Source organism: Mangifera indica, unplaced genomic scaffold, assembly GCF_011075055.1.
Source record: "Mangifera indica cultivar Alphonso unplaced genomic scaffold, CATAS_Mindica_2.1 Un_0032, whole genome shotgun sequence".
NCBI lineage: Eukaryota > Viridiplantae > Streptophyta > Magnoliopsida > Sapindales > Anacardiaceae > Mangifera > Mangifera indica.
In genome coordinates, this window is record NW_025401124.1 from 173,568 (window position 1) to 198,870 (window position 25,303).

At 34.5% G+C, this 25,303-nt stretch overlaps 4 protein-coding genes across 5 annotated transcripts in view; 1 reads left to right on the forward strand and 3 right to left on the reverse strand.

Annotated features, from left to right (window-relative positions):
- Positions 1–2,917: 2,917 nt before the first annotated feature.
- The window catches only part of LOC123206314 (protein MOR1-like), a 41,247-nt gene continuing 18,861 nt past the window's right edge, over positions 2,918–25,303 (reverse strand). The window contains exons 2-5 of one of the 2 annotated variants that reach the window (XM_044623482.1): positions 3,632–3,755; positions 3,390–3,548; positions 3,038–3,212; positions 2,918–2,966 (exon numbers count right to left, since the gene is read on the reverse strand). In XM_044623482.1, the coding sequence (XP_044479417.1) occupies positions 3,048–3,212; positions 3,390–3,548; positions 3,632–3,706 (399 nt within the window). In that variant the 5' untranslated portion in view covers positions 3,707–3,755 and the 3' untranslated portion in view covers positions 2,918–2,966; positions 3,038–3,047. Of the gene's footprint in view, positions 2,967–3,037; positions 3,213–3,389; positions 3,549–3,631; positions 3,778–25,303 lie in introns of those variants that run through there. The other variant, XM_044623481.1, reaches the window with a different exon arrangement.
- LOC123206313 (putative disease resistance protein RGA3) lies at positions 12,310–15,138 on the reverse strand. Its single transcript, XM_044623480.1, has 2 exons — positions 12,566–15,138; positions 12,310–12,369 (listed from the first exon to the last, which is right to left on the reverse strand). Exon 1 carries the CDS (start codon positions 15,088–15,090, stop codon positions 13,867–13,869), a length of 1,224 nt encoding a protein of 407 aa, XP_044479415.1. The 5' UTR covers positions 15,091–15,138; the 3' UTR covers positions 12,310–12,369; positions 12,566–13,866.
- Positions 12,566–13,687, reverse strand: LOC123206321 (putative disease resistance protein RGA3). The gene has a single exon (XM_044623489.1). The coding sequence runs from the start codon at positions 13,685–13,687 to the stop codon at positions 12,566–12,568; it is 1,122 nt and encodes a 373-aa protein (XP_044479424.1).
- Positions 20,924–21,505, forward strand: LOC123206322. The gene has a single exon (XM_044623490.1). It carries the CDS (start codon positions 20,924–20,926, stop codon positions 21,503–21,505), a length of 582 nt encoding a protein of 193 aa, XP_044479425.1.

The following is a 25,303-nucleotide window of genomic DNA, read 5'->3' on the forward strand; positions in this document are numbered from 1 at the left end:
CGGGACTCGGCGGTTGAATCATGACCTGGAATAGTTTGTCCAGTTGGATTGCAGGTGGATCCAATCCAATTAAAAAAATAATTAACTGATTCGATTCCATTTTCAATTCAAACACAGAATTCAATCTTTAGGCTTGTCAATTGGATCGGATAAACTTAAGATTTGATTTTCAGCCCAAAAAATTTAATTTTGGATCTAAAAAAATTTGAATTTTGAATAAATTTGGATATAAAAATTTGTTCATTAACTTTTTGAGCTTAGACTTGAACAAAGAGCCTGAAAATATTGTGGACAAGAGTGTACTTGTTACGAATTTAAATTTGAAGGGATTGTAAGGGTGCTTTTGTAGGTTCTTAAGTTATATGGGAATGGCCAATATGTAACTCGAAGTCTGAAAATTATGATGAACTTATTTGAACAAAAAATATGAGACTCGAATGGATAAAATTGAAGCTTAGACTCAAAATTTTTTTATGGGTCCAAAATTGAATAAGTTAAATTTATAGTATTATTAGTATCATACGATATGTGATACGTATTGTATAATATGATATGATATGATATGATATATATAAAAAATGATACGTATTTTAGAGTTTATCAAAATCTATTATGATAAAAAGTGTGTATCGTACAATATGATATATACAAATAAAATTAACTATACAAACCGATATATTTTTTTAACTAAATTAGACATGTAATTAGAGGTAGATACAAATTGGATCGAGCTCGAATACCCTTTAACTTGAGTTTGATTCAAATATAACATGAGTCAATTCAGATTTGATTTGATTCAATTCGACTCCAATTGATGGTTCGAATAGATAATTCAAATTTGATTTGATTCGATTTGAATTTATGGTTCAGACTCGAAGTGATGATTTGATTCAACTTGAATTGATGATTCATAGCTCAATTTGGTTCGGATTTATGGTTTGAGTTTGTGATTAAAATTTCTGGTTAGAATTCATGATTCATTGACAAAATAACATTATTTTACCCAAAAAATAAGCAACAAAACTGCCTATTTAAGGCAAACTTAAGCCCAACCGAACCAAACACCTAATAGTTCAAGTTCGGCTTAATTCCAAAAACAAATAGATTCTTTTGATTCGAATTTAACTCGAATTCAAATTAAACAAATTCGAACTAAATCAAAGTAAATCGAGCTCACTTCTAATAGCTAACTTAATTTTGATATAGCTAAAACCGATTCACCCAATCGTATCTATTTTCTTTTGTAAAACAAAAATAATTTTCTTATTGTAATTAGATATTTAATAAATAATTACATATTATTTATTCATTTTTATTGCATTAATTATTTTGGATGAAGAAGTTTAGTCATAATTTTTACTTTACATTCTTTCTTGAACACATTAGTAACAATTTGATAAGATGGTTTTTGGTTTTTCATTTATGTTTTAAAAATATTGGTAATATTAAATTGAATGGAAAACAAAATGAAAAATATAACCAAAAAAAAACTTTATTTTGATTTTTAAATTTTTTATTATTTTATTTAAAAAAGCGTATTATATGATATATAATATAAAAAATTAAGTTTTCGGTATATAATTCGACTATTATGATCAAACCCAGTTTAGTAGGCCCAATTGATGGACCTAGTTATTTTCATGTCAATGATGGTTGTAATTATTTATATAATTTTTATATATTAACGTCATGTAATGACTGAACTTATGTAAAATTTTAAGATTGATTAAAGTTTTACTATTTTAAAGATCTAATGATAAATTTTTAAATTGACACAAATACATTAATAATTTGATATTATCTAATGCCCCCGCCACCTTTCAGTCTTTGATGAATGAAATTTTTTGGGAACACCTTTGAGATTTCATATTAGTAGTTTTTTAATGATATATTAATTTATAGTAGAAATTTTAATAAGCACTTAACACACCTGGAGACAACCTTGAGAATATTTTCTTAGCATATCATTTCAGTTGATGGTGTAGTCGTTGATCCTAAAAAAATAGGCCAAATAACTATTCCCCACCCAAGGTTTGGTGCAAACCCCACTTTCCACTAGTTAACTATCAAAAATCTAAATACCCACCTATATGTTAAATTTTACTGTTATTGTCAAGAGTAAAATCGTTATTTAATAAAAATATTTTAAAAAATTATAAATTCATCACATTTTCTCCCATTTTAAAACTAACAATTCTCTCACCCAAAGTTTCAAAAATGACTATCTTCCCATTAGGGTTTGCATTTTCTCCCTTATTGCTTCTCTGGCAACTGGAGCTCTACTTCACGCCAGAGACAACATATTATCTAAATTAAAAGAATAAAAAGTTAGATAGGCTTAAAAAGGTGAGAGGTTCAATTTGAGCTAGGTGATTTAGTATTTCTAAAATTACAACCTTATCACCTTCAAAAGTTGGGGAAAGGGCCATATGAAAGATTAAGCCCACTATTTTATGGACCCTGTCGCATTTTGGAGATAATTGATCCTATAGCTTACATGCTAGCATTACAGCCAAATTAAAACAAAACATCCTGTCTTCCATGTTTCACAGTTAAAAAAGGCAATTGGAAATAGCATTCAGCTGCAACCATTACCTGCCTGTCTATCCAACGGCGTGGAATTACAATTACAACCTAAGGAATTACTGGCCACTGATTTTCGTCGACAGGACAACTGGAGGCTTCATTTAAATGAAGTCGATTGCCGGATTGTGAAGATTTATGGGAGAATTTTGTTGAAACAGTGGAACAATTCTCTCAATTTTACCTTGAGGACAAGTTGAGACTTCTTGGGAGGTAATGATAAAACTCTTACCAAACAGGTTTATTTCAGGAAAAGAAGGAAGCAAAATAACAATACACAAGCCATCAACACAGTAACAAAGAGTCAGGAGGAAAAACGAAAAGCCAAGAACAGTGAGTCGAAAAATTTTGTATAAATAGAGAAGCAGGCCTTGGCCTTTGGAAGCAGCAAACTACAGTTCAAATCATTTCCAGTTTCAGTTACAATTGAGTCTTTAGTATCCAAGTCTATGTATTGGCTGTACTCAGAAATACAATTGCTGGGAATCTTCTTGTGTTGAAAATTCTTCCATTATTGAATCTTCCATCCTTCTTGTGATTGAGACTGAACTGTAGCTTTGGTACTGTTGTTGATTGAAGAAAAGTGGTCTGTAATCTAGCCTGAAGCATTGTACAGGAGCATGGCTGAGCTGCAAACATTCAACAAACCTCATTAGTCCAGGTTCCTAACATCTGTCATCTCAATTACATGTTGTTGCAGTGAGGACAATTTGTTACAACTAGAGAAATAGCACAAAACAGACAATTTGGCTTGTCAAAACAATCTTAGAAAGCACAGCAAGAAAGGCACCAGCAATGAAAGATACCTTGGTCAGTTTGATGAGGCATTTTACAACCAGATCAGAAAACCTCTGATATCTGGCAGCAAAGGACTCATTAGTCGCAGCTGAAGGCCACCTTGAAGGATCTAATGTACGCAAGAGATTAATAAGGACAACAAAGGATGAAGTTCTATCAGCATTATCCTGTATCAACAATAGCAAGTCAATTAAGCAATAAAAATACATTAAGTTTACTGAAAATGTATTCATAGCAGATAAGTTTTCACCAGAATGTTAAGCACCAACACATTGAGAGCTTTCAAAAGTTGGCTGCCATCCATCCATATGAGGAACCCTTTCATCCAAAAGCCAAAGTAGAAGCTCAGTAATTACACTGTCAAGTGTACTCTCCTGGATAGCATGAGGAAGCCTCCTATTTGAAATGTCCGAACAAAGTTCATAAAATTAGTATGTTGCAGCAAAATGATTCAATGCAAGAGTTTAGCAGCCAAGTAAGACTAATTAGAAAAAGCAGAGTGAAAAACAAAGAATAAAAGAACAACAGCTAATAAATTCAAAGCAACTACGTGACATCATGATATGCCACACCTAAATTCTTGTGAGCAGCTTTTCTTATTTCAGCGTCACGTTCTGCTGTCAGGCTTGCACCAACCTGCTAAACACAGAACATATATAAGTTTTCCAGAAAACAATCAAAAGAGTGAAACAAGATAAAAATGCTCTTTTTGTACCTCAGCCCCATGATGATCCATCAAGAATCCAACAAGGTCAACACACTATGTCTGCATACGGTTATCGTTAGAATGCAAACCCCCCAATATGTAAGGAAATGTTTTAGTAGCGGAATAAAAATTGAAAAATTGTTTTGTCAATTCCCACATTATTTCTCAATGTTATGCCCTGACAGCAGCACATGAACATATAAAAGGTCAAAAAGGTAACTGTAGAAACTGAAATTCAGAGTATATTTTATTCATATTTTTACTATTACAGAGATATGTTTATATATACATATTAGGTATTCTAGAGTAGGAAACAGAATATTTGATTCCTATAATTGAGATCCTAAAATCTGCGTCTACCATAATTAATTCCTATAATTAAGCTCTATATCTACTAATGCACATATTTACAGATTCTGTAACACTCCCCCTCAAGTTGGAGCATAAATGTTAATCATGCCCAACTTGTTACAAATATAATCAATCCGAACCCCATTTACAGCCTTAGTGAAAATATCCCCTAACTGTTCTCCAGTCTTCACATATCTTGTAGAAATAAAGTTCTGCTGAATCTTCTCTCGAACGAAATGACAATCAATCTCAATATGTTTAGTTCGTTCATGAAACACAGGATTAGAGGCAATATGAAGAGCAGCTTGATTATCACACCATAATTGCGCTGGTAAGGACATCTGGAAACCTACTTCAGTCAAGAGTTGATATACCCATACTATCTCACACACGGACTGAGCCATAGCTCTATATTCTGATTCTGCACTAGATCGGGACACAACACTCTGCTTCTTGCTCTTCCATGATACCAAATTTCCTCCAACAAAAACACAATAACCAGTGGTGGATCTTCTATCTACCTTGGAACCTGCCCAATCTGCATCTGAAAAACATTCAATACCAGTGTGACCATGATTTTCATACAATATACCACGTCCAGGAGCACCTTTCAAGTAACACAAAATTTGCTCCAATGCTGCCCAATGATCGACTGTTGGAGATGACATGAATTGACTTACAACAGTGACAGAATATGCAATGTCAGGACGAGTCACTGTAAGATAATTCAACTTTCCCACTAATCTTCTATACTTCTCGGGTTCTTCAAACAAGTCACCATCTTTTGTAAGCTGTAGATTAGGAACTATCGGAGTGCTACATGGTCTGGCTCCCAATTTTCCTGTCTCAGTCAATAAGTCAAACACATATTTCCTCTGAGATAGGAAGATACCTTTCTTGCTTCTTGTTACTTCAATGCCCAAGAAATACTTCAACCCCCCTAAATCTTTTGTTTGAAACTGCGTGTGAAGAAATGATTTAAGAGAGGAAATTCCCACATTATCGCTTCCAGTAATAATAATATCATCAACATATACAACCAAAAGAATACTACCAGCTTCAGACTGTTTATAGAAAACTGAATGATCACATTTGCTCTTTATCATGCCGAACTTTTGAATTGCCTGACTAAATTTTCCAAACCAAGCACGAGGACTTTGTTTCAAACCATACAAAGATTTGCGAAGCCAACACACCTTTCCATACTCCCCCTGAGCAACAAAACCAGGTGGTTGCTCCATGTAAACTTCCTCTTGAAGGTCACCATGTAAAAATGCATTCTTGATATCCAGCTGGTGTAAAGGCCAATTATAGGTAGTTGCCATAGAAATAAATAAACGAACAGAGGTCAACTTAGCAACAGGAGAGAAAGTGTCAGAATAATCCACCCCATAAGTCTGTGCATATCCTTTAGCAACCAACCGAGCTTTGAGGCGAGCCACTGATCCATCCGGATTAACTTTAACTGTGAACACCCATTTACATCCAATGGCTTTCTTTCCTGCAGGTAGATTGACCAAGTCCCAAGTACCATTATCAGCTAAGGCATTCATTTCCTCTATCATAGCCTCACGCCAACCAGGATGAGATAGAGCTTCATGAGTGGTGTTAGGAATAGAAATAGAATCAAGTGATGCAATAAAGGAACAAGAAATAGGGGATAAGTGACCATAAGAAACAAAAGAAGAGATAGGATAAGTACACTGCCTTTTACCTTTTCGAAAAGCAATTGGTAGATCAATATCATTAGGAACTGGATCAGACGACGAAGAGAATGGTTCAGGACATGTATCCGAAGGTTGTTGTCGTCTAGAATACACTTGCGTAATAGGTGGTCTGGTAGGAGTAGACTCTTCAGGTAGAGAAATTTCTGAAGAACTAACAGATGTAGCAGCATCCTCTAAAGGGTGAGATGAGGTAACAGTGTACACCAACAAATCATCATCCTCCCCCTGAATGTTGTAAGTGGGAGAAGCAGAAAAGAAAGGAATGTTTTCCAAAAATGTAACATCAGATGACACCAGATATTTGTTTAGGGTGACACAAAAACACCTATATCCTTTTTGAAGACGAGAGTAGCCAAGAAACACACATTTCAAAGACTTAGGGTCTAACTTTGTGACACTAGGACGAATATCACGAACAAAACACGTACTACCAAATATTTTGGGTTTAATAGGAAATAAAGGTTTATCTGGAAAAAGAACAGTGTAAGGGATCTGACCTTGGAGAATTGATGATGGCATGCGGTTAATTAAAAAACAGGATGTGGAAACTGCATCAGCCCAAAAATGTTTGGGAACTTGCGTTTGAAATAAGAGTGCTCGAGCTGTTTCAAGCAAGTGTCTATTTTTCCGCTCAGCTACTCCATTTTGAGATGGTGTGGCAGCACAAGAGGACTGATGAAGAATGCCATTTTGAATCAAATATGACTGAAAAGATTCAGAGAAATATTCTTTGGCATTATCACTACGTAAGGTACGAATAGAAACATGAAATTGTGTTTTTATTTCAGCATGAAAGGCACAGAAATGAGAAAATACTTCAGAACGATTTTTCATTAAATAAAGCCAAGTCATACGAGAATAATCATCAACGAAAGTAACAAAATATTTAAACCCAGTTTTGGACACACTAGGACAAGGACCCCAAACATCTGAATGAACTAACTCAAAAGGAGAGTTAGCTCGTTTATTGACTCTAGAACCTGAAGACAGACGATGATGTTTGGCAAATTGACATGACTCACAATCTAACGAAGATACATGACGAAATTGTGGACATAAGGTCTTCAACACAGGTAGAGAAGGATGCCCCAATTGACAGTGAGCTTCAAATGGAGTTAAGGCACTGGAACAAGCAATGGACCTTGGCATTTGTACATCTAGTACATAGAGACCCCCAGATTCATGTCCTTTACCAATAATCTGCTTCGTCATAAGATCCTGAAATAAACAATGATCAGGAAAGAATGAGACACAACAGTTAAGCGCACGAGTGAGTTTGCTTACTGAAATTAAATTAAAGGAAAACTATGGTAAACTCAAAACAGATGACAATGAAATTGATGGGGTTAGATTAACAGTTCCAGAACCAAGAACAGATGATGTTGATCCATCTGCTAACGTAACATTAGAAGGGGATGCAAATGACTGAAAGGTTGAAAAAAGGTTAGGATTACCTGTCATATGATCTGTAGCACCAGAATCAATGACCCACTTGGATGAGGAGGAAACAAGACATGTATTTGGATTACCTGACTCAACACTGGCAGTGATAGGAGTTGATGAAGACTTTAGTGATTCTTGGTACTGGGAGAACTTGGCATACTCATCTGCAGAAATCATAATAGTCTCTTTAGATAATGAATTGGTAGCAATATTGGTCGCTGCAACATGTGTTGATTGGGATTTTGAAGCCCGATTCTGCAACTTCCTACAAGTACGCTTTGTATGGCCTGGCTCGTGACAGTAATAGCACACAATCCCTCCTGACTCATGATTACGATCAATAACTTTGTCACGGTTGCTGCTGCTCCCTCCTCTATTTTTATTATATGAGCGTCCAGTTTCAAATGCACCACTTCGACTAATAAGAGCATTGTTACTCTGAAATGATGGGGTGCTTTCTGTACGAAGTACCCTAGTAAATGTGTCATGCAGAGATGAAATTTCAGGACTAGCAAGTATCTGAGATTTGGCAGTTTCAAACTCAGATGGAAGACCAGCTAGAAAGCTCATGATGGCCATTTGTTCTCGTTGAGTTTGCTGAACCTTCACATCAGGACTAAAAGGTAACAACATATTCAGTTCTTCATAAGTTCTTTTGAAATCCATAAAATAAGATGTGATGGTTCTGTCCTGTTTTTCTGCACGATAAAAAGCTTTGCACACCTCATATATGCGAGAAAGATTACCTCTTCCAGAATACAAAAAATCTAAATATTCCATTAGCTCCTTAACAAATTCACAGTGATTAATTAAACTGACTACCTCACTTTCAATAGAATTCCGGATCTGCAAAAATAATCGAGCATCATCTCGCAGCCATGCTTGTCTAGTACCATCCGTAGGAGGAGCTTGTGTAAGGTGATCATCTTTCTCCAGACTCAACAAGTACAATCGAACCGTTTTACTCCAATCCAGATAATTAGAACCATTAAGCTTGTGTTCAGTGATTTTTGACATTACAGGAACCATCTCAGCCATGGTTATCGGTTTAATATCAGTCATAATAGTACTCAAAATAGCCGAATAAAATAAATAGCGAAAATACCCTGGTCAGAAAGAGGGATTCGTCAACAGAGACTGTTCCGGCGACGGCAACAGCGTGTGCGACGGCGAAATGCGATGGAAGATTGGGGATCTGAACGATCGGCGTCGTCTGAGTCTGACTGTGCCGGCGGTGAGAATCAACGCGCCACAGAAAAGGAGATCTGAGTGTTCGTTTTCAGAAGGAACAGGCGGCGCGTGTGGATCACGCGCTGAGCTTCCGGTGGCGGGATTTTGGGAACCTGACGATCGGCGAAGCACACTTCTTTCTAGTGTGGCGGTGAGAACTAATGGCCACTCTACACCGGTGAACTACGAAATTGCTCTCTAGGGCTAGGAAATTTCTGAATTTGCACACTTGGGCAAACCAGGCTCTGATACCATGTAGAAACTGAAATTCAGAGTATATTTTATTCATATTTTTACTATTACAGAGATATGTTTATATATACATATTAGGTATTCTAGAGTAGGAAACAGAATATTTGATTCCTATAATTGAGATCCTAAAATCTGCGTCTACCATAATTAATTCCTATAATTAAGCTCTATATCTACTAATGCACATATTTACAGATTCTGTAACAGTAACAACTGACATCATTGCAGATTGCTGCATACTTAAAGAAACAAAAAATCTCATCACATCATTCTGCAACAAAGGCACAACTAATTTTTCATAGGAAACAAAGAAATATATCTAGGAATAAATCTTATGTTGAAGATGCTTTTCAATTTGAAAAAGATTATATAATTCCAATAAAAAAATAAACAAGCATTTATCTTTCTTCAAAGAACTTACCACCATGGCAGAGCTAGCTGTTTTCAGCAGATCTGAATGGAGCTTGCCAGCCTATAGAAGGCAGCAGGGGAGGAGGGGAAAGACAAGGAAAAACACAGGGAATTGGGAGGGAAATCAGGGGGCTTCAGCCACTCTAGTCAGAACAATTGTCACTGCAGAAATTAAATTCATGTAGAACAGTTTTCACCAGATGCAACGGTTTGTCATCAGCTCCAGCTTTATTTTAAATATTATTACATGAGGCAATAGAAAGCAGTAGAGATTTCAGTTAATGAAAATTCAAGCTGTGAGATCAGGAAAAACAGACATTCACTCCCCGCCTCCCCAAAATACAAGGAACAGATAATTGTAGACAGAAACGTTCTCCTAATTTCTTTCATTCTCAATTCTTGCTGGCATACATGAATGCTTTGAAGAATGCGGTCAAGATCGACATCATATATAGTACTTTGAAGAAACTATAGAATAGGAAACAAAATTTAGCACATAACTAGCCAAAACACAAAAAAATCAATGCCAACAAACAAACAAATATATTAACAGTGCAAAATAAATGCAAATACTAGCCTAAATGTATTATCTATCATCTCAGTTACATGTCCCAGTGGGGGCAATTTTTGAACTAGGATGACTCATGCAACCACTCAAGTTATAATGAGCTCTCCAGCCCCACAACTGCTTATCAGTTTGCTACAATTAGAAAAATACTAATAAACAAACAATTTGGCTTGTCAAAACAATCTTAGAAAGCAGAGCAAGAAAGGCACCGCTAATGAAAGATACCTTGTTGAGTTTGATGAGGCATTTTACAAGCAGATCAGAAAACCTCTGATTTCTGGCAGCAAAGGACTCATTAGTCACAGGTGAAGGCCACCTTGAAGGATCTAATGGACGCAGGAGATTAATAAGGACAACAAAGGATGCAGTGCGATCAGCATTATCCTGCATGAACAATAACAAGTCAATTAAGCAAAAAATTCATCAAGCATGTTGAGTTAGATTTGAAGGACTGCAAAACAAACCTCCTCAGAAGTATATCCACAACATCAATAATTTCCCTTTTTATAGATGTAAGCTCCTGTACTTAAAAATTGATTCGATCAAGATTACATATTGACAAAGTTGAAACAGATTCAAGAACTAAAATCATGAGAAGACCACCTTCTGCAGCATCTCGAGTCCATCAACTTGCTTCTTAGAATCTGTGCAAATCCTCTCTGAAAAACCTCATCATATCATTCTGCAACAAAGGCACGTCTATCACAACTAATTTTTCAAAGGATACAAAGAAATATATCTATCCATAAATCCCAGAACAAACCTCAAGATCTTGGATCTGCTCTATCCGTGGCTCTTCTAACTTAAATCTACCAACAACTGTTCTCTTCCTTTCATTCTGTAAATTAAAAAGTTTATATAAAACATGTTCTCAGTATATTTAACACTCCACACAATATTCAATGCTTCAAATTTCATCAATCAATACCTTATTTGAATCCTTGACATTTAACAAAGCCTGTTATTGGACAGCTATATCTTCAACAGACGCAATTGAATCTGCCTTTGCACCCTTAGTTGGAATGCCCCTGTATCCAAGCCATAAAAAAAAACACACAGCACCCTCATTGCATGCAGAAATGGTTGTAACAAAAGCATGCAGAACATACCAAAGATATAGTCCTGCTTCCATGCTTCAACAAACAATTAGAAGTAGATTTCGCAACCTTCAAGCCGTGTGGAGATGTAGGCCCCATTGACATTACTTTTGCAGATTCAAGTAATACTAAGAGAAACCCAATTAGCATGCAAAATATAAACGGTGTACAAGGGGAAGGGAAAATTACTTGAACCAGTTTGCCATATACACACCATGAGATCCACAATACGCTTTCAGTCTGTCAACAATAAGAGCTAAAGCTGGACCATCACATCTTTAAGATGCTTCTCAGTCTGGAAAAGATTATATAAATCAAGAAAAAAAAATAAAGCTCAATTACAGCTTCAATCTCAAAAGTATGAGAAAGCACCAGAAGTTTTATAGGGCACACACTGCTTCTTGTCTGGTGGCTCTGATGATTTCAATAATGCACGCTTCTGCTGCCTATCAAACATTTGATGATTTATCCTATAAGAGATTCCTGACATTGATGTGCCTCAAATAGGGCGAAATTAATAAACAAATTGTGCAACACAAGCAATCAGGCAAAAAAAATGAGGTCAATAGATGACCAGCATTTATCTTTCTTCAAAGAACTTACCGCCATGGCAGAGCTCGCTGGTTTCAGCAGATCTGAATGGAGATTGCCAGCCTATAAAGGGCAGAAGGAGAGGAGAGGAAAGGCAAGGAAAACCACAGGGAAGGGAAATTAGGGGGCTACGGCCTAGGGGTTCTGGCACTCTAGTCAGAACAGTTATCACTGGAATTAGTTTCAGAATAAAGCAGTGAGAAGGGCTGCTATGTTTATTCTTTCCAGTCAATAAAGACATTTCATTGAAAGTGCTGTTGTATGTGTTCTGTGTAAATAAACCAGAAGGCTACTCTTGTTGAATGCATATTTGATTTCAGGGCAGCTAAACAAACCAGGAAGACAAGGCATTTGAGAGAACAAAATTACACCCAGCAGCTCAGGTATGTAACAGTATTTAAGGACAAGAAGCAAAATTCTCCGACGAGTTTACTTGAGCATAGATATAAAATAACTCATCCATGTTTGTCAGCCCCGACAGAAAAACTTTCATTGTAAGGTCCTTTACCCAAAAGAATTAAAACATAAATATAAAACATTATGGGAGACAATATTTACTTGTCAAGGCTGAATTATGAGATTGAAAACTCACAAATTTAATTCAAGTTTCCCCTGCATTTATATAAAACGATAAAGTTAAAGAAAGGAAGGAGAAACAATGAATAGGTTCAAATTTTGAAATTCATATCAAATGATAAACCAGTCAAATTGTCAATTGAAGTTTTAACTTTATTCAAATAAGTATTTCAAGAATATTTATAATTTATCTACTAACTGGTGAAGAAGAAGAGATATGGATGGGTCATACCTAATTTTCGGTTGACTTGATAATTTCTCTGTCAAGTTCAATCTTGGGGATATGAGCAATCTTGGACCAATCTTCACCTGTTTCTGGTTTGCATCTTTCCCTCAGTTTAGGACAAAGACCAATCTTGAGTTCTCTCAAAGAGGTGAGACGATTCATATCATCTGGTAGAGATGACAATTCTGGACAGTTAGAAATTATTACTTCTCCCAAAGTGTCTGTCGAACACTGAAGTAGCCATTGCGGCAATTTTACCAGTTGTGGTAAATTAAAAATATAAAGGAATCGAAGGGAAGGCCCTGTGCTATCGAGTTCATCATGATTGTCTGATCCTGTGCTCAAATCAAGATTAAGCCTTTCACAATCCAGGATACGAAGGTCTTCTAATGAGCTTAAGTTTCTTACACCACGTGGTAATGAGATTAAATTTGGACATTCAAAAATTATTAGTCTTCGAAGGGCGCTCAGACGACCAATATCTTCACACAAATATTCTAAATTGCTGCACCCGTAAATGATCAAACGTCGAAGAGAATTCAAGCAGCCAATTCCATTGCTTGGTAGATGCCTTTGCGTTGTTGTTAAGTCCAACAATCTAAGACTAATTAAGTACTTTACTTCTCTTGGTAACCCTTCTAATTGCTCACATTCATACAGTGAAAGATATTGCAAATTTTGTTGCTTGTAAATGGAACTTGGGAGTTTTTTAATCGGGTTTGATGCTAGTTCCAAATATCTCAAATGCATAAGATTACCAATTCCTTTAGGCACTACTTCTATACTTAGATTATATAAACGTAACATCCGCAAGAATTGAAATCTTGAAATAAGTAATTTCAAAAAAGATTGGTTAATAGTGATATCTTCTCCAATCAATGAAGAAAACAAAACACTTCTCACGTTACTCAAGCTACGTATAAAGTTCAGAGTAGCTACTTCACCATCAACACCATGAAAAAATAAATGTCGATAAGAAGTTTTGGAAGCAATTTGGTTACTCCCTTTCACTGTTAAGCACTCATTTTGGAACAATGATGTGGCAACATCATGCATCAGATCATGTATTTTAAAGCTATAATCATCATTACCAAGCTCTTCAATATCTTGAAAGAAAAATCTCCACATTAATTCTTTTATGTATTGCAGGCCTATATTTTCCAAATCTTCATTTTTATTGTGGGCATGGATAAGCCCATGGGCCATCCAAAAGTAAACCAAATCATCACTCTCAAAGTTGAAGTCTTTTGGAAACATAGAACAATAGACAAAACATTGTTTCAAAGGAGGTGATAACTTATTATAACTTATTTTAGAGTAGGTAAAATCATATTCTCCTTTTGATCCAACTTCCATACCTCATTATCTCTCACATTTATCCACTCTTGTTCAGAAGTTGAGGAATGGAGAAGACTTCCTAATGCTTTGACTACCAATGGAACACCTCCACATTTTTTTACAATTTCTTTTCCAATCTCTATAAGTTTGGGATGTTGTTTTTCTTGCCCTTCTTTAAATGCACATTTAACAAATATTGACAAACATTGATCAAGAGCAAGACCTTCTAACTTATGTGTAGATATAGTATCCATAATTGAGGCAACACGTTCACTACGTGTGGTTACTAAAATTTTACTTCCACTAACACATTCATTTAGTAAACATTTTAATTCCAACCACAACCCATGAACTTCATTCCACACATCATCCAAAACTAACAAATATCTTTCATGACTTATAATATCACGTAGTTCACTTTGCAATTGGTCTAAACTCATTTGATTATATTTTTGTCCCGTTGCAGAATTGATGATGTCAATTAAAAGTTTTTTTAAAGAAAATTCATCTGACACACAAACCCACATTCTCAAACTGAAATGGTCACTCACAAATTTATCGTCATACACCCATTTTGCAAGTGTGGTTTTTCCTAAACCTCCTATCCCAACAATAGAGATGACAGAAACATTTTCATGAGCATAACTTAGTTGCAATAAGCTTTCAATAATCATCTCTTTATCTTTATCTCTACCAATAACATTAGAATCACGAATAAAAGAGTGAGTTTCCCTATCCCAATCTATAACATGATTGCTATCGATTTTTTCAGTGAGATTAAAATCATTCTTATCAACTGTTATTTTTGCTAACCTCTTGTTGATCTCTTTAATTTTATGCCCCAACGTAAAACGGAAAACAACTGGATTTGATGATGAACAAAAGTGGCATACCTTTTTTGTAATGCTCTGACAATTCACCACTTGCTTACGCAGATTTTCCACCTCAACTTCATCTAAAACATCTTCTGCATCATAGCAAACCTCCTTAAGCTTTTCCAGCCAAACTCTCAGCTTCAGGTTATGATTCTTTTTCTCCTCAGCATCTAAGAGAACAACCTTGATAGTATTTAAACTGCCAACAAGCTGTTTTACATCATTCTTGACACCAGATGCCAAAGACACTTCATCAGAAGCAAGGGTGGTCAGCTTATTTAACACTTTCCCAGCAACAGAGACAATTATTTCTGCCATATTTTTGAACGAAGGTTGTAGGTTGTTCAGTTTTCGAAGTGGTGAAATTGAATTGTTGTATGAAATAATCACCTAAGTTCATGGCATTATATATATAGTAAGATTCCTTCTCTTGCGTACGGATTACACGAAGTATAAAATATAGTGAAGACTGGTATATATTCTTTGTTGTGCAAGAATGTAAGCTATATATCTTTCAAGTTTCTTTTGATTGTTTTGTATATTCTTTGTCCTAGATGCAAGTAAGTAAGGCTTTGAGTTTTAAAAGTGGTGTTACGTAATTTATTACGTAAATATGTAAAATAAATTTGCATGAACAAAATAAATTCAATTTAATCCCATGATCATTGCATTGGTTATGAAACACCGAATTAAATTATTTTAGGGATATCGGTCATGTTTTCTGTATTCGTAAAACTTCTGAAATATGGTTTTCAATGGATAAAACTATTGTATTTTTTGAAATATTATGTTAGGTTTTCGAGAGGGACTGAGTTAATATACAGTAAGTTATTAAACACATCTCAAAGATCCAATAAATCTTAAAATTTACACTAATATTGTCCACTTTATCATAAATTGTGAATTGTATTGGACAATTTTGAATGATCACATGAAACTTATATGTAAACTTTAATTTGATTATTCAATTATCTGAATTTATCAAAACAAATTATTATTATTATTAATATTAACACACAAAAGAAATTTTCTAACAAAATATTCTTCAGCTTTATTGTTTATAACAAAGTAAACAATGAGTTTAATTAAAGTATATATCCTTTCATTGATTCATATCTCAAAACTTTGGGAAAGGAAATTCTTTCCTTCACCCATATTCCATACTTTAATTGATTCCCTATTATCACTCATATTTCAATTCAAGTTATTAAAATAAAGGCACTAAAAAATATTATTCATTTGAATGCATATTAAATGCAAAGAGAAAAACAAATTCTTTGTTTTTACTTGTAAGGTCTTTAACTTTGTGCTAAAATATAGAATAAATTGATGTTACATATAACATGACTATGAGAAAAACAAACTCAAATTCATATTGTATAAGAGAGTTTATGCATGATTTGTATATTAATTATGAATTTATTTGCTTAATTACATTTTATTATCATATGCTTCATAAAAGAAGGACTTTTTCTTAGCAAAGTTTCAAAAGCTGGCGATGTTGTTACTCAATTTTTAAATTTGGCTTTAAACTTAACATAAGAAGGTCATTCTTGTCATTTCATCTCATTTGTATAAAGTTAGTGAAACACTTAAATCTAATCATACCCAATCTTATATAATCTCTTATATTATATAGTGGTGACCCGCATTTTGTAACAGGTTATCCAAATTCAATAAGTATTAAATCCAAATGTGAATTTTCATAGAGATATATGATAGTAGTGGTTAGAATCCTAATCGCTTGTTAGTTGAATTGATCATACTGGTTTGGTGAAGTTGCAGTTTATGGTAAAGGAGAATAAGCATAAGTAATGCAATTGTATGTGTTTATGAAAGATAGGAGTAACCTTCCGTGCATATATCAAATCCTAGTTTTTTTGTCTTATTAAAGTGAAGATACACAGGGCAATTGCAAGAGAGATCAACATCTGCATGATTGTTGACCAGTTAAAGATGTTTAAAAATATAAATTACTTATTGGAGGACAGAATTTAAGAGTGATGGCTTGTTTCCTTTAGTTTTAGTTGATATATTGAATTGCTTTATAATTTTTAATTATTTTAAATATTCTACGACATTTAATACATATTTTGTTGTTGTCCCCACGAGGATGGAAGAGAAGGGAATAGGAAATTTTCATTGCAGGAATGGAGAGGGAAAGAAAATTTTAGCCATAAGGATAAGGATTTGTCATCATCCCTCTATTAGGGATGGGGTGAGGACAGGAAAAGTCTCCCCCGTAACAAAGATTAGGGTATTCAATCCCGTCCTGTCTTGTTGCCACCCCTAAACAGGAGATAGATGGACTGGCAAATACTAGAAAGAAGCACTTTTAGAGTTGCTATTAGTATCAGACGTGATGGCAATGATTCTTCAGGCACAGAAACAAGTATTGATGATGATAAAGAAGCTGGCCAGGACATGTTTTATGCTGCAGAAGTTATTGGCTTTGGTGAGCTTTTCCAGGTTCTTCCTTCGTTGAAAGAAAACTGGAAAAAGAAACACTGGTTAGCATCCAGATTCACAAAAAATACCTTGCATATTTGTAACAACAATCGTATAAGAAACCAAGCAAAGTCGGAGCCATACCCTGTGTTAAATGTACACATTGTACTAAATTTTAGTATCTAATCACCAACTCAAAATATAGCAGGTCTTGAGATTTTTTCATGAAATATTTAAAAAATGCAACAATGATTTCAAGATGGAAATGGATGTGGGTATGTTTTGGGTTGGCTTATATATGCGGGCATTTTGGACCATTCACATTTGTTAGGCATTTTTGCTTTATCTTAATTTACATGAGCATTTTTCGCTTTATATGAGTAAGTTTTGAGTAATTAATTTAATTTTCCTTTAAATATTTAATTAAATAAATATTATTTTAGAAAAGAAATTTAATGAGTCAACCCACCGAGAACTTATGGAGCACCTTGTTAAAGACTTGACACAACACAATCTTTTATAGTGCGGGTTGTGTCGCAGGCTTTCTTTAGTGGACATCAACCCGACTTGCAAGTCTCATGCTATAGTGGGTTTTAGTATAACACTATCTGATCCGCTAACATAACAAATTGCACCAAAATTAGTATCGGGGATATTAATTAAAATAGGCAGTCGCTTTTTCGTCTAAACCTTGTTTGGCAATAATTTTGACGTTTTACCTTTTCAAGAAAATTGTATTTTTCATTCCGAAAATATCCTTCATTTAATTTCTCAACGTTTCCGTAGCATTTCGCTGATTAATTGCCTACATTTCACGATACGCATTAAAATTAAGTTATCTGTAATGAATAAAATTTATAAATTGAAAAACAGATTAATTTTTTATAAAATAATTGATTGTTGTATATTAAAAAAAATGGATATATCGAAAATGATACGTTTTTCTCAAAACAGTACGTTTCCTTTTTGAACAAATTGTGTGAAGGGGTGTGAAAATTTGGAAAGGGGTGCGGGAAGGGAATAATGCGTTAAGAGGTGCAAAAATGGATGCAAAAATTTGGAAAGGGGTACGGGTGCGGGAATAGTATAGGAATCTGAAAAGGGGTGCGGGGATCCTCGATATTATAATACTTTGTTTTGGCGCTTTCATCATTTGATTCTTTTGAGTGCATTTTCTTTCAGAACCAATTGTTGGTAAAGATTAGGTGTGTACATAGCCGGATTTAATTTGACAAACCAACCAATCAATCAGTAAAGAAGAGAAAAAGCTTCTTTAAAATGGGCCCCTGGAATCACATGTAAATTGTCTCCCAAACCGCGTTTTACGCATAAATTGATGTCACGTGTAACATGACTATGAGGTATTAATAATCATATCAAATTTATACTGTAGAAGAGAGTTTGTGCATGATTTGTATATTAATTATGAATTTGTTTGCTTAATTACATTTTATTATCATATGCTTCATAAAATAATTATTTTTTCTTAACTAAGTTTCAAACACTAGCAAAGTTGTTACTCAATTTTTAAATTTGGCTTTAAACTTAACATAAGAAGGTCATTCTTGTTATTTCATCTCATTTATATAAAGTTAGTGAAACACTTAAATCTAATCATACCCACTTTTATATGATATCTTATATTATACAGTGGTGACCCATATTTGTAACAGGTTATTCAAATTCAATAAGTATTAAATCTAAATGCGAATTTTCATAAAGATATATAATAATTGTGGTTAGAATCTTAATCACTTGTTAGTTGAATTGATCAAACTAGTTAGGTAAAGTTGTAGTTTATGGTAAAAGAGAATAAGTGACTTAAGTAATGCAATTGTACGTGCTTATGAAAGATAGGAATAACCTTTCGTGCATCTATCAAATCCTAGTTTTTTGTCTAATTAAAGTGATACATGGGGCAATTGCAAAAGTGATCAACATCTGCATAATTGTTGCCCAGTTAAAGATGTTTAAAAATGTAAATTACTTATTGGAGGACTAAATTTAAAAGTAATGGCTTGCTTCCTTTAATTTTAGCTAATATATTGAATTGCTTTATAATTTTTAATTATTTTAAATATTCTATGACATTTATTGCATATTTTGTTGTTGTTCCCACGAGGACAGAAGAGAAAGGAATAGAAAATTTTCATTGCAGGAAAGGAGAGCGAAAGAAAATTTTACCCATAAGTAAAGGATAAGGATTTGTCATCATCCCTCTATTAGGGATGGGGTGAGAACAGGAAAAGTCTCTCCCATAACAGAGATTAGGGTATTTAATCCCGTTCTGTCTTGTTGCCATCCCTAAACAGGAGATTAATGGACTGGCAAATACTAGAAACAAGCACTTTTAGAGTTGCCATTGGTATCAGACGTGATGACAATGATTCTTCAGGCACAGAAACAAGTATTGATGATGATAAAGATGCTGGCCAGGACATGTTTTATGCTGCAGAAGTTATTGGCTATGGTGTTGGCTTTGGTGAGCTTTTCCAGGTTCTTCCTTCGTTGAAACAAAACTGGAAAAAGAAACATTGGTTAGCATCCAGATTCATAAAAAATACCTTGTATATTTGTAACAACAATCGTATAAGAAACCAAGCAAAGTCGGAGCCATACCCTGTGTTAAATGTACACATTGTACTAAATTTTAGTATCTAGTCACCGACTCAAAATATAACAGGGCTTTGATTGCAATATGCAAGCACTAAATCATAGCACTGAAAAAAGAACACATAATCAATAATCATTTGCATTATACAATGAATGGCAAGAATTACATTAGGGTGACGGTTGCAATTCTGGTTCAATCTCGCTCGCTTTCCATTTCCAAGAAGACATCCTATGGCAGGGGATCATATAAGATATTGCACAGAAGTTTTTAAAGGTGTTCCATTGTTCCGCTTTTCAGTCTCTCCATCTGGGCTTGAAGTCCAGATAACGCCTTCTCGTCCGTGAATAGAACTACACCCTGTACAACATTCTCAGCACCAGGGTGATCAAACGTACGATTCTGACTGGGAAGTCCATGATTTAAGGTGTCGTTCATGTTTATTAATGGCCTGCTTCCAGCTTCGGGGTTCCGGGCAGCTGTAGCTAATTGTACAACATTCTCAGCACGAGGGTGATCTAAAGAATATGAAATATTATAGAAGATCAAACCTTCAACCGAGCATCAGTGGAATTTGTAGCAGACGACAATTTGTATGTCTCATTTCAAATATTGGATTTCATATTGATGTCTCAAGATTGGCCGTAGCATCCTAAGTTATAAAGTATATCAATATGTATGTTTGGACAAAGATTATAGACATCTAAATTTTAGGAATAATTTATGGAATACAATCACTTTACCCACAGGAAAGTGGTTATTTTTTATAAATAAATTGTGAAGTAGTGAATTTAAAATGTAAAAATAATATTCTTATGCCCTCATGTTTGAATTATTCTTTTTGTATTTGAATTTCACTAATCTTAAAATTAATTGATAAATTTGTGTTTGACACAACCTTTGCCCATAGGAAGGTTAGTCTTTATCAATATTTTAGATTTATTTTTCTACTTTGTTATATAAAATTTACATATTTCTTGGTTTATTGCAGTCTTTCCAACTGCTTTGTTTAACAATACTTCTCATATTCTAATGCTAAATGGTGATAATTTTGTTGATTGAAAAGAACAAATTCTTTTAACACGTGAGTGCATGGATCTTGACTTGGCCATCCGTGAGGAAGAGCCTCTTGCTCTCACAGAATCAAGCACGCCGCAACAAATTGCTTATTATGAACAATGGAAAAAATCCAATCGCTTAAGCATGATGCTCATGAAGGCTCATGTGAGCAAAAGCATTAGGGGATTAGTCCCTGAATGTAAGAAGGCCAAGGATCTAATGAAAGCAATTGAAGAACAATTTGTAACTTCTAATAAGGCATTAGCAAGCACCCTTATGAAGAAGCTTTCAGGAATGAAATTTGACAATTCTAAGGGAGTGCGTCAGCATGGTATGAGGATGAGAGATATTGCTACCAAACTCAAATCTTTGAACATTGATGCTTTAGACCCTTTTCTTGTACACTTTGCCCTTAACTCTTTGCTTATGGAGTATAGCCCCTTCAAGATTTCCTACAATACACATAAGGAAAATTGGTCAGTCAATAAACTTTTGACCATGTGTGTACAAGAGGAAGAAAGATTGAAACATGAAAAACTTGATATGAAACAAGAAAACGCTAATCTTGTGACTCGTGGAAATAGGAATAAGAAAAATATGGAACTACTCATGTGAGCAATCACTCTGCCTAAAGCCAGCAGAAAGAAGTTTCATACAAGAATATGGCCTATGATTATACAGAGCTTATGCTAAGAATTAGAGCAGTTATATTTTACAGACTACATCCATCCGCAACTAAAATAACATTGGCTGCAAAAGGGGATTCTGGCACAAATGCTTTCAAGCAGAATAACCATCAATTGCAAAAGCACTAGAAACACTGATCTCTTTCAGATTTTTTTTCTACAGGTCTTTTATGTGATACACATAAAAGATTACTTGCTGCAGGACAAGCTTCCTACTTGTCAACTAGATCATCTGAATCATTAGATGAGCTACAAAAGAGCATTTTTTATATTGATGCTGGCCTAGAAAAGAAACTAATATTCAAGTAAAATGAGTTATTAAAATATTCTCCTTCTAAGAGATGGACTATATTCAAGCAAAATATTATCTTTTTGCCCGTAGTCTTGAATGAACTATATTTATGCTTCTAATAATTTGAAAATTAAATTAAGAGTGTGATTTTGGTAAAATTAAGAAGTAGAACTTAATAATAATTCAGTTTATCCACCACAACAGTTTCAAAAATTGGTCACAATCTATTATTAACCTTAAACTCCTCTCTCTGTACACTATAACGGGTAAATTTTAAGCCAATTTCCCTAAAAATTGGTCACATTATACTAAATTTTAGTATCTAGTCACCAACTCAAAATATAACAGGTCTTGAGATTTCTTCATGAAATATTTCAAAAATGCAACAATGATTTTGAGATGGAAACGGATGTGCGTATGTTTTGGGTTGGCTTATATATGCGGCATTTTGGACCATTCACATTTGCTAGGTATTTTTGCTTTATCTTAATTTACATGAGCACTTTTCGCTTAATATGGGTAAGTTTTGAGTAATTAATTTAATTTTCCTTTAAATATTTAATTGAATAAATATTATTTTAAAAAAGAAATTAAATGAGTCAACCCACCAAAAGCGCATGGAGCACCACGTTAAAGACTTGACATAACACAATCCGTTATAATGTCGATTGTGTCACAGGCCTTCATTAGTGGGCACCAACCCAACTTGTAAGTCTTATATTATAGTGGGTTTTAGTACAACACAATCTGATCCGCTAACGCAACAGATTGCATCAAAGTTAATATCACATAACTCGATCCAATTTGTCACCACCTCTACGAACACGTAATAAAAGCATTAAAATGACATATTATATCTTGAAATAACAAAGATATGCTTTTGAGTCATCATTTTTGTCTAGAAATAAAAAACATATACGTTAACGACTTATCTCCCTCGTTGCATTAAGTTTTTGTTTTATCAACACCCACCAATTTTCACGTATACAATCACGTATACAACTTTTCAACTTTGAATATGTCCACTCTGTGAAGTCCCCCCAAAAATAGAGAAAAATCTCCTTGCAACGACCTTTGAAGGCCTCTTTTTTATGCTTTCTATGGCCTGATTCTCACTCATGTAAACCAGCAGTCTTCTTCATGAATAGAATGAACGATGACAACAAAAACTTTCTTTTGATATTTTGACGTTTAAATAATTTTCTTATTCTGGATACGCTTTCATATGGCTGGTCTCTTTCACATTGTTTCTTTGTACATTTTGATGACAACAGTCATTCTTCTGTTCCCGAATCAGTAAAATAGAAAAGAGGATTTTTAAACAGCCTGCATCAAAGAGAACATCTCATGAGCTGATGCTCTCTTGTTGTTTTTGTTAAGCAAAGTTCACTCAAGCTTACTTCACGAAACAGAGGCAGAAAATACAGAGAAAACAGAAGCTACTGAAAGTATATTTTTTTCAGAGAGAGAGCTTCATTATATTGATAAACTAAAGATTACATATACAAGCATTAGAGTAATTCTTTTATATTGTGATAAGTACATTGAGACCATACTTTGCTGCAAAAAGAATTCTTAATTTATGGATCACCATACATGTCATCACCAACTATACCTAATCTAGTTGGACTTTAGTTTAAACCAAAAAGTGCTTTAGTTCAAAAACAAACTCAACTAACTAACACTCCTCCTTTGAGATTGTTTTTAAGACACCAAGCTTCAGCCTCAAATTTTCAAATTGAGGTTTGGGAAGAGCCTTGGTCATAATGTCAGCTAGCTGATTTGATGAGTTGCAATGTTCCAAAACAATTTCTCCCATTTTGGCAGCTTCTCTTATGGCATGATATTTGACATTAATATGTTTAGTTCTGCCATGCTGAATTGGATTTCTGGAGATGGCTATGACAGCTTTGTTATCAACATAAATTGTTACTCCTTTGTCCATGGACTGATCTAGATCAGTTAATAGTTTTTTCAGCCATATAGCCTGATTGCTTGCTGCTGCTAGTGCCACATATTCTGCTTCGGCAGTTGACTGTGCCACAATATCTTGTTTCTTTGAATTCCAACAGAAAATGGTTTCACCAAATGAAAAACAGAAACCTGAGGTGCTTTTGTAGTCATCATTACTGCCAGCCCAGTCACTGTCTGAATATCCAACTAGATTTCTGCTTTGATGGTTTGAAAACCATAGGCCATAGTTGATTGTACCTTTGACATATCTTAGTATTCTTTTTGCTGCACTCCAGTGAAGATTGCTTGGTTCTTGCATAAATCTAGATAGCAATGAAGTAGCAAACATGATGTCTGGTCTACTTGTACAAAGGTATAACAAGCAGCCTATAAGTCTTCTGAATTTAGTTGCATCAGTCTTTTCTGCTTCATCATTCTTCATTAATTTTTCATTCACTGCCAAGGGAGTAGCAACTTCCTTACATTCATTCATATGAAACTTCCATATTAGATCTCTAGAATATTTGCTTTGTGAAACAAAAATCCCATTAGATTTTTGAAGAATTTCTAAGCCTAAGAAATACTTCATCTCACCCAAGTCAGACATATCAAACTCTTGCTGCATTTCTTGCTTGAATTTTTGAATTGAAAGCAAATCTCCTCCTGTCACTAGGAGATCATCAACATACAAGGACACAATTATTTTCACTTCACCATTGATCCTTTTAACATACAAGGTGACTTCATTTTGGCTGCAAGAAAAACCTTGATGCAGTAGGTAAGTATGAATTCTGATATACCAAGCTTTGGGGGCTTGTTTGAGTCCATATAAAGCTTTATGTAGCTTATATACATGATCCTCTTTGCCTTGAACTTTAAAGCCTTCAGGTTGATCTATGTATATTTCTTCTTCCAGCAGGCCATTTAAGAATGCTGACTTTATATCTAAATGATACAGCTTCCATCCATGTTTGGCAGACAAGGCAATCAAAAGTCTTATGGTATCATATCTTGCAACAGGAGAGAAAGTGTTAGAAAAATTTGTTCCAGCTTGCTGTTGATATCCTTTAACCACAAGTCTTGCTTTAAGCTTGTTGACTGTACCATTAGGATTCAGCTTGGTTCTAAAAACCCATTTAACACCAATAACTTTATGGTTTGCTGGTTTGTGAACTAAACTCCAGGTGCAGTTTTTAGTTATCATATTGAGTTCTTCCTTTATGGCTTCTGTCCAGGCCTGATTGCTGGAAGCTTCTTCATAGGTTTCTGGTTCAGTTAACCCCAGGTTGCATCTTTCATAAATATCATCAAGTGATCTTATTCTGGATTCTGGAATTTCCTCCTCATCATCACTTATGTCAAAAGAGTTTGATGGTTCCATGATCAGTTTTGGCTTAACACTTATATCAGAAGGATTTTCAGACTTTTCTTCCCAATTTGGAACTCCATATTCATCAAACTTTACATCCCTACTAACCAAGA

Excerpts from the sequence above, each read along its gene's own strand:
- LOC123206313 (XM_044623480.1), bottom strand. The coding sequence starts at position 15,090 with ATGGCAGAAATAATTGTCTCTGTTGCTGGGAAAGTGTTAAATAAGCTG.
- LOC123206322 (XM_044623490.1), top strand. The coding sequence starts at position 20,924 with ATGGATCTTGACTTGGCCATCCGTGAGGAAGAGCCTCTTGCTCTCACA.
- LOC123206321 (XM_044623489.1), bottom strand. The coding sequence starts at position 13,687 with ATGTGGAGATTTTTCTTTCAAGATATTGAAGAGCTTGGTAATGATGAT.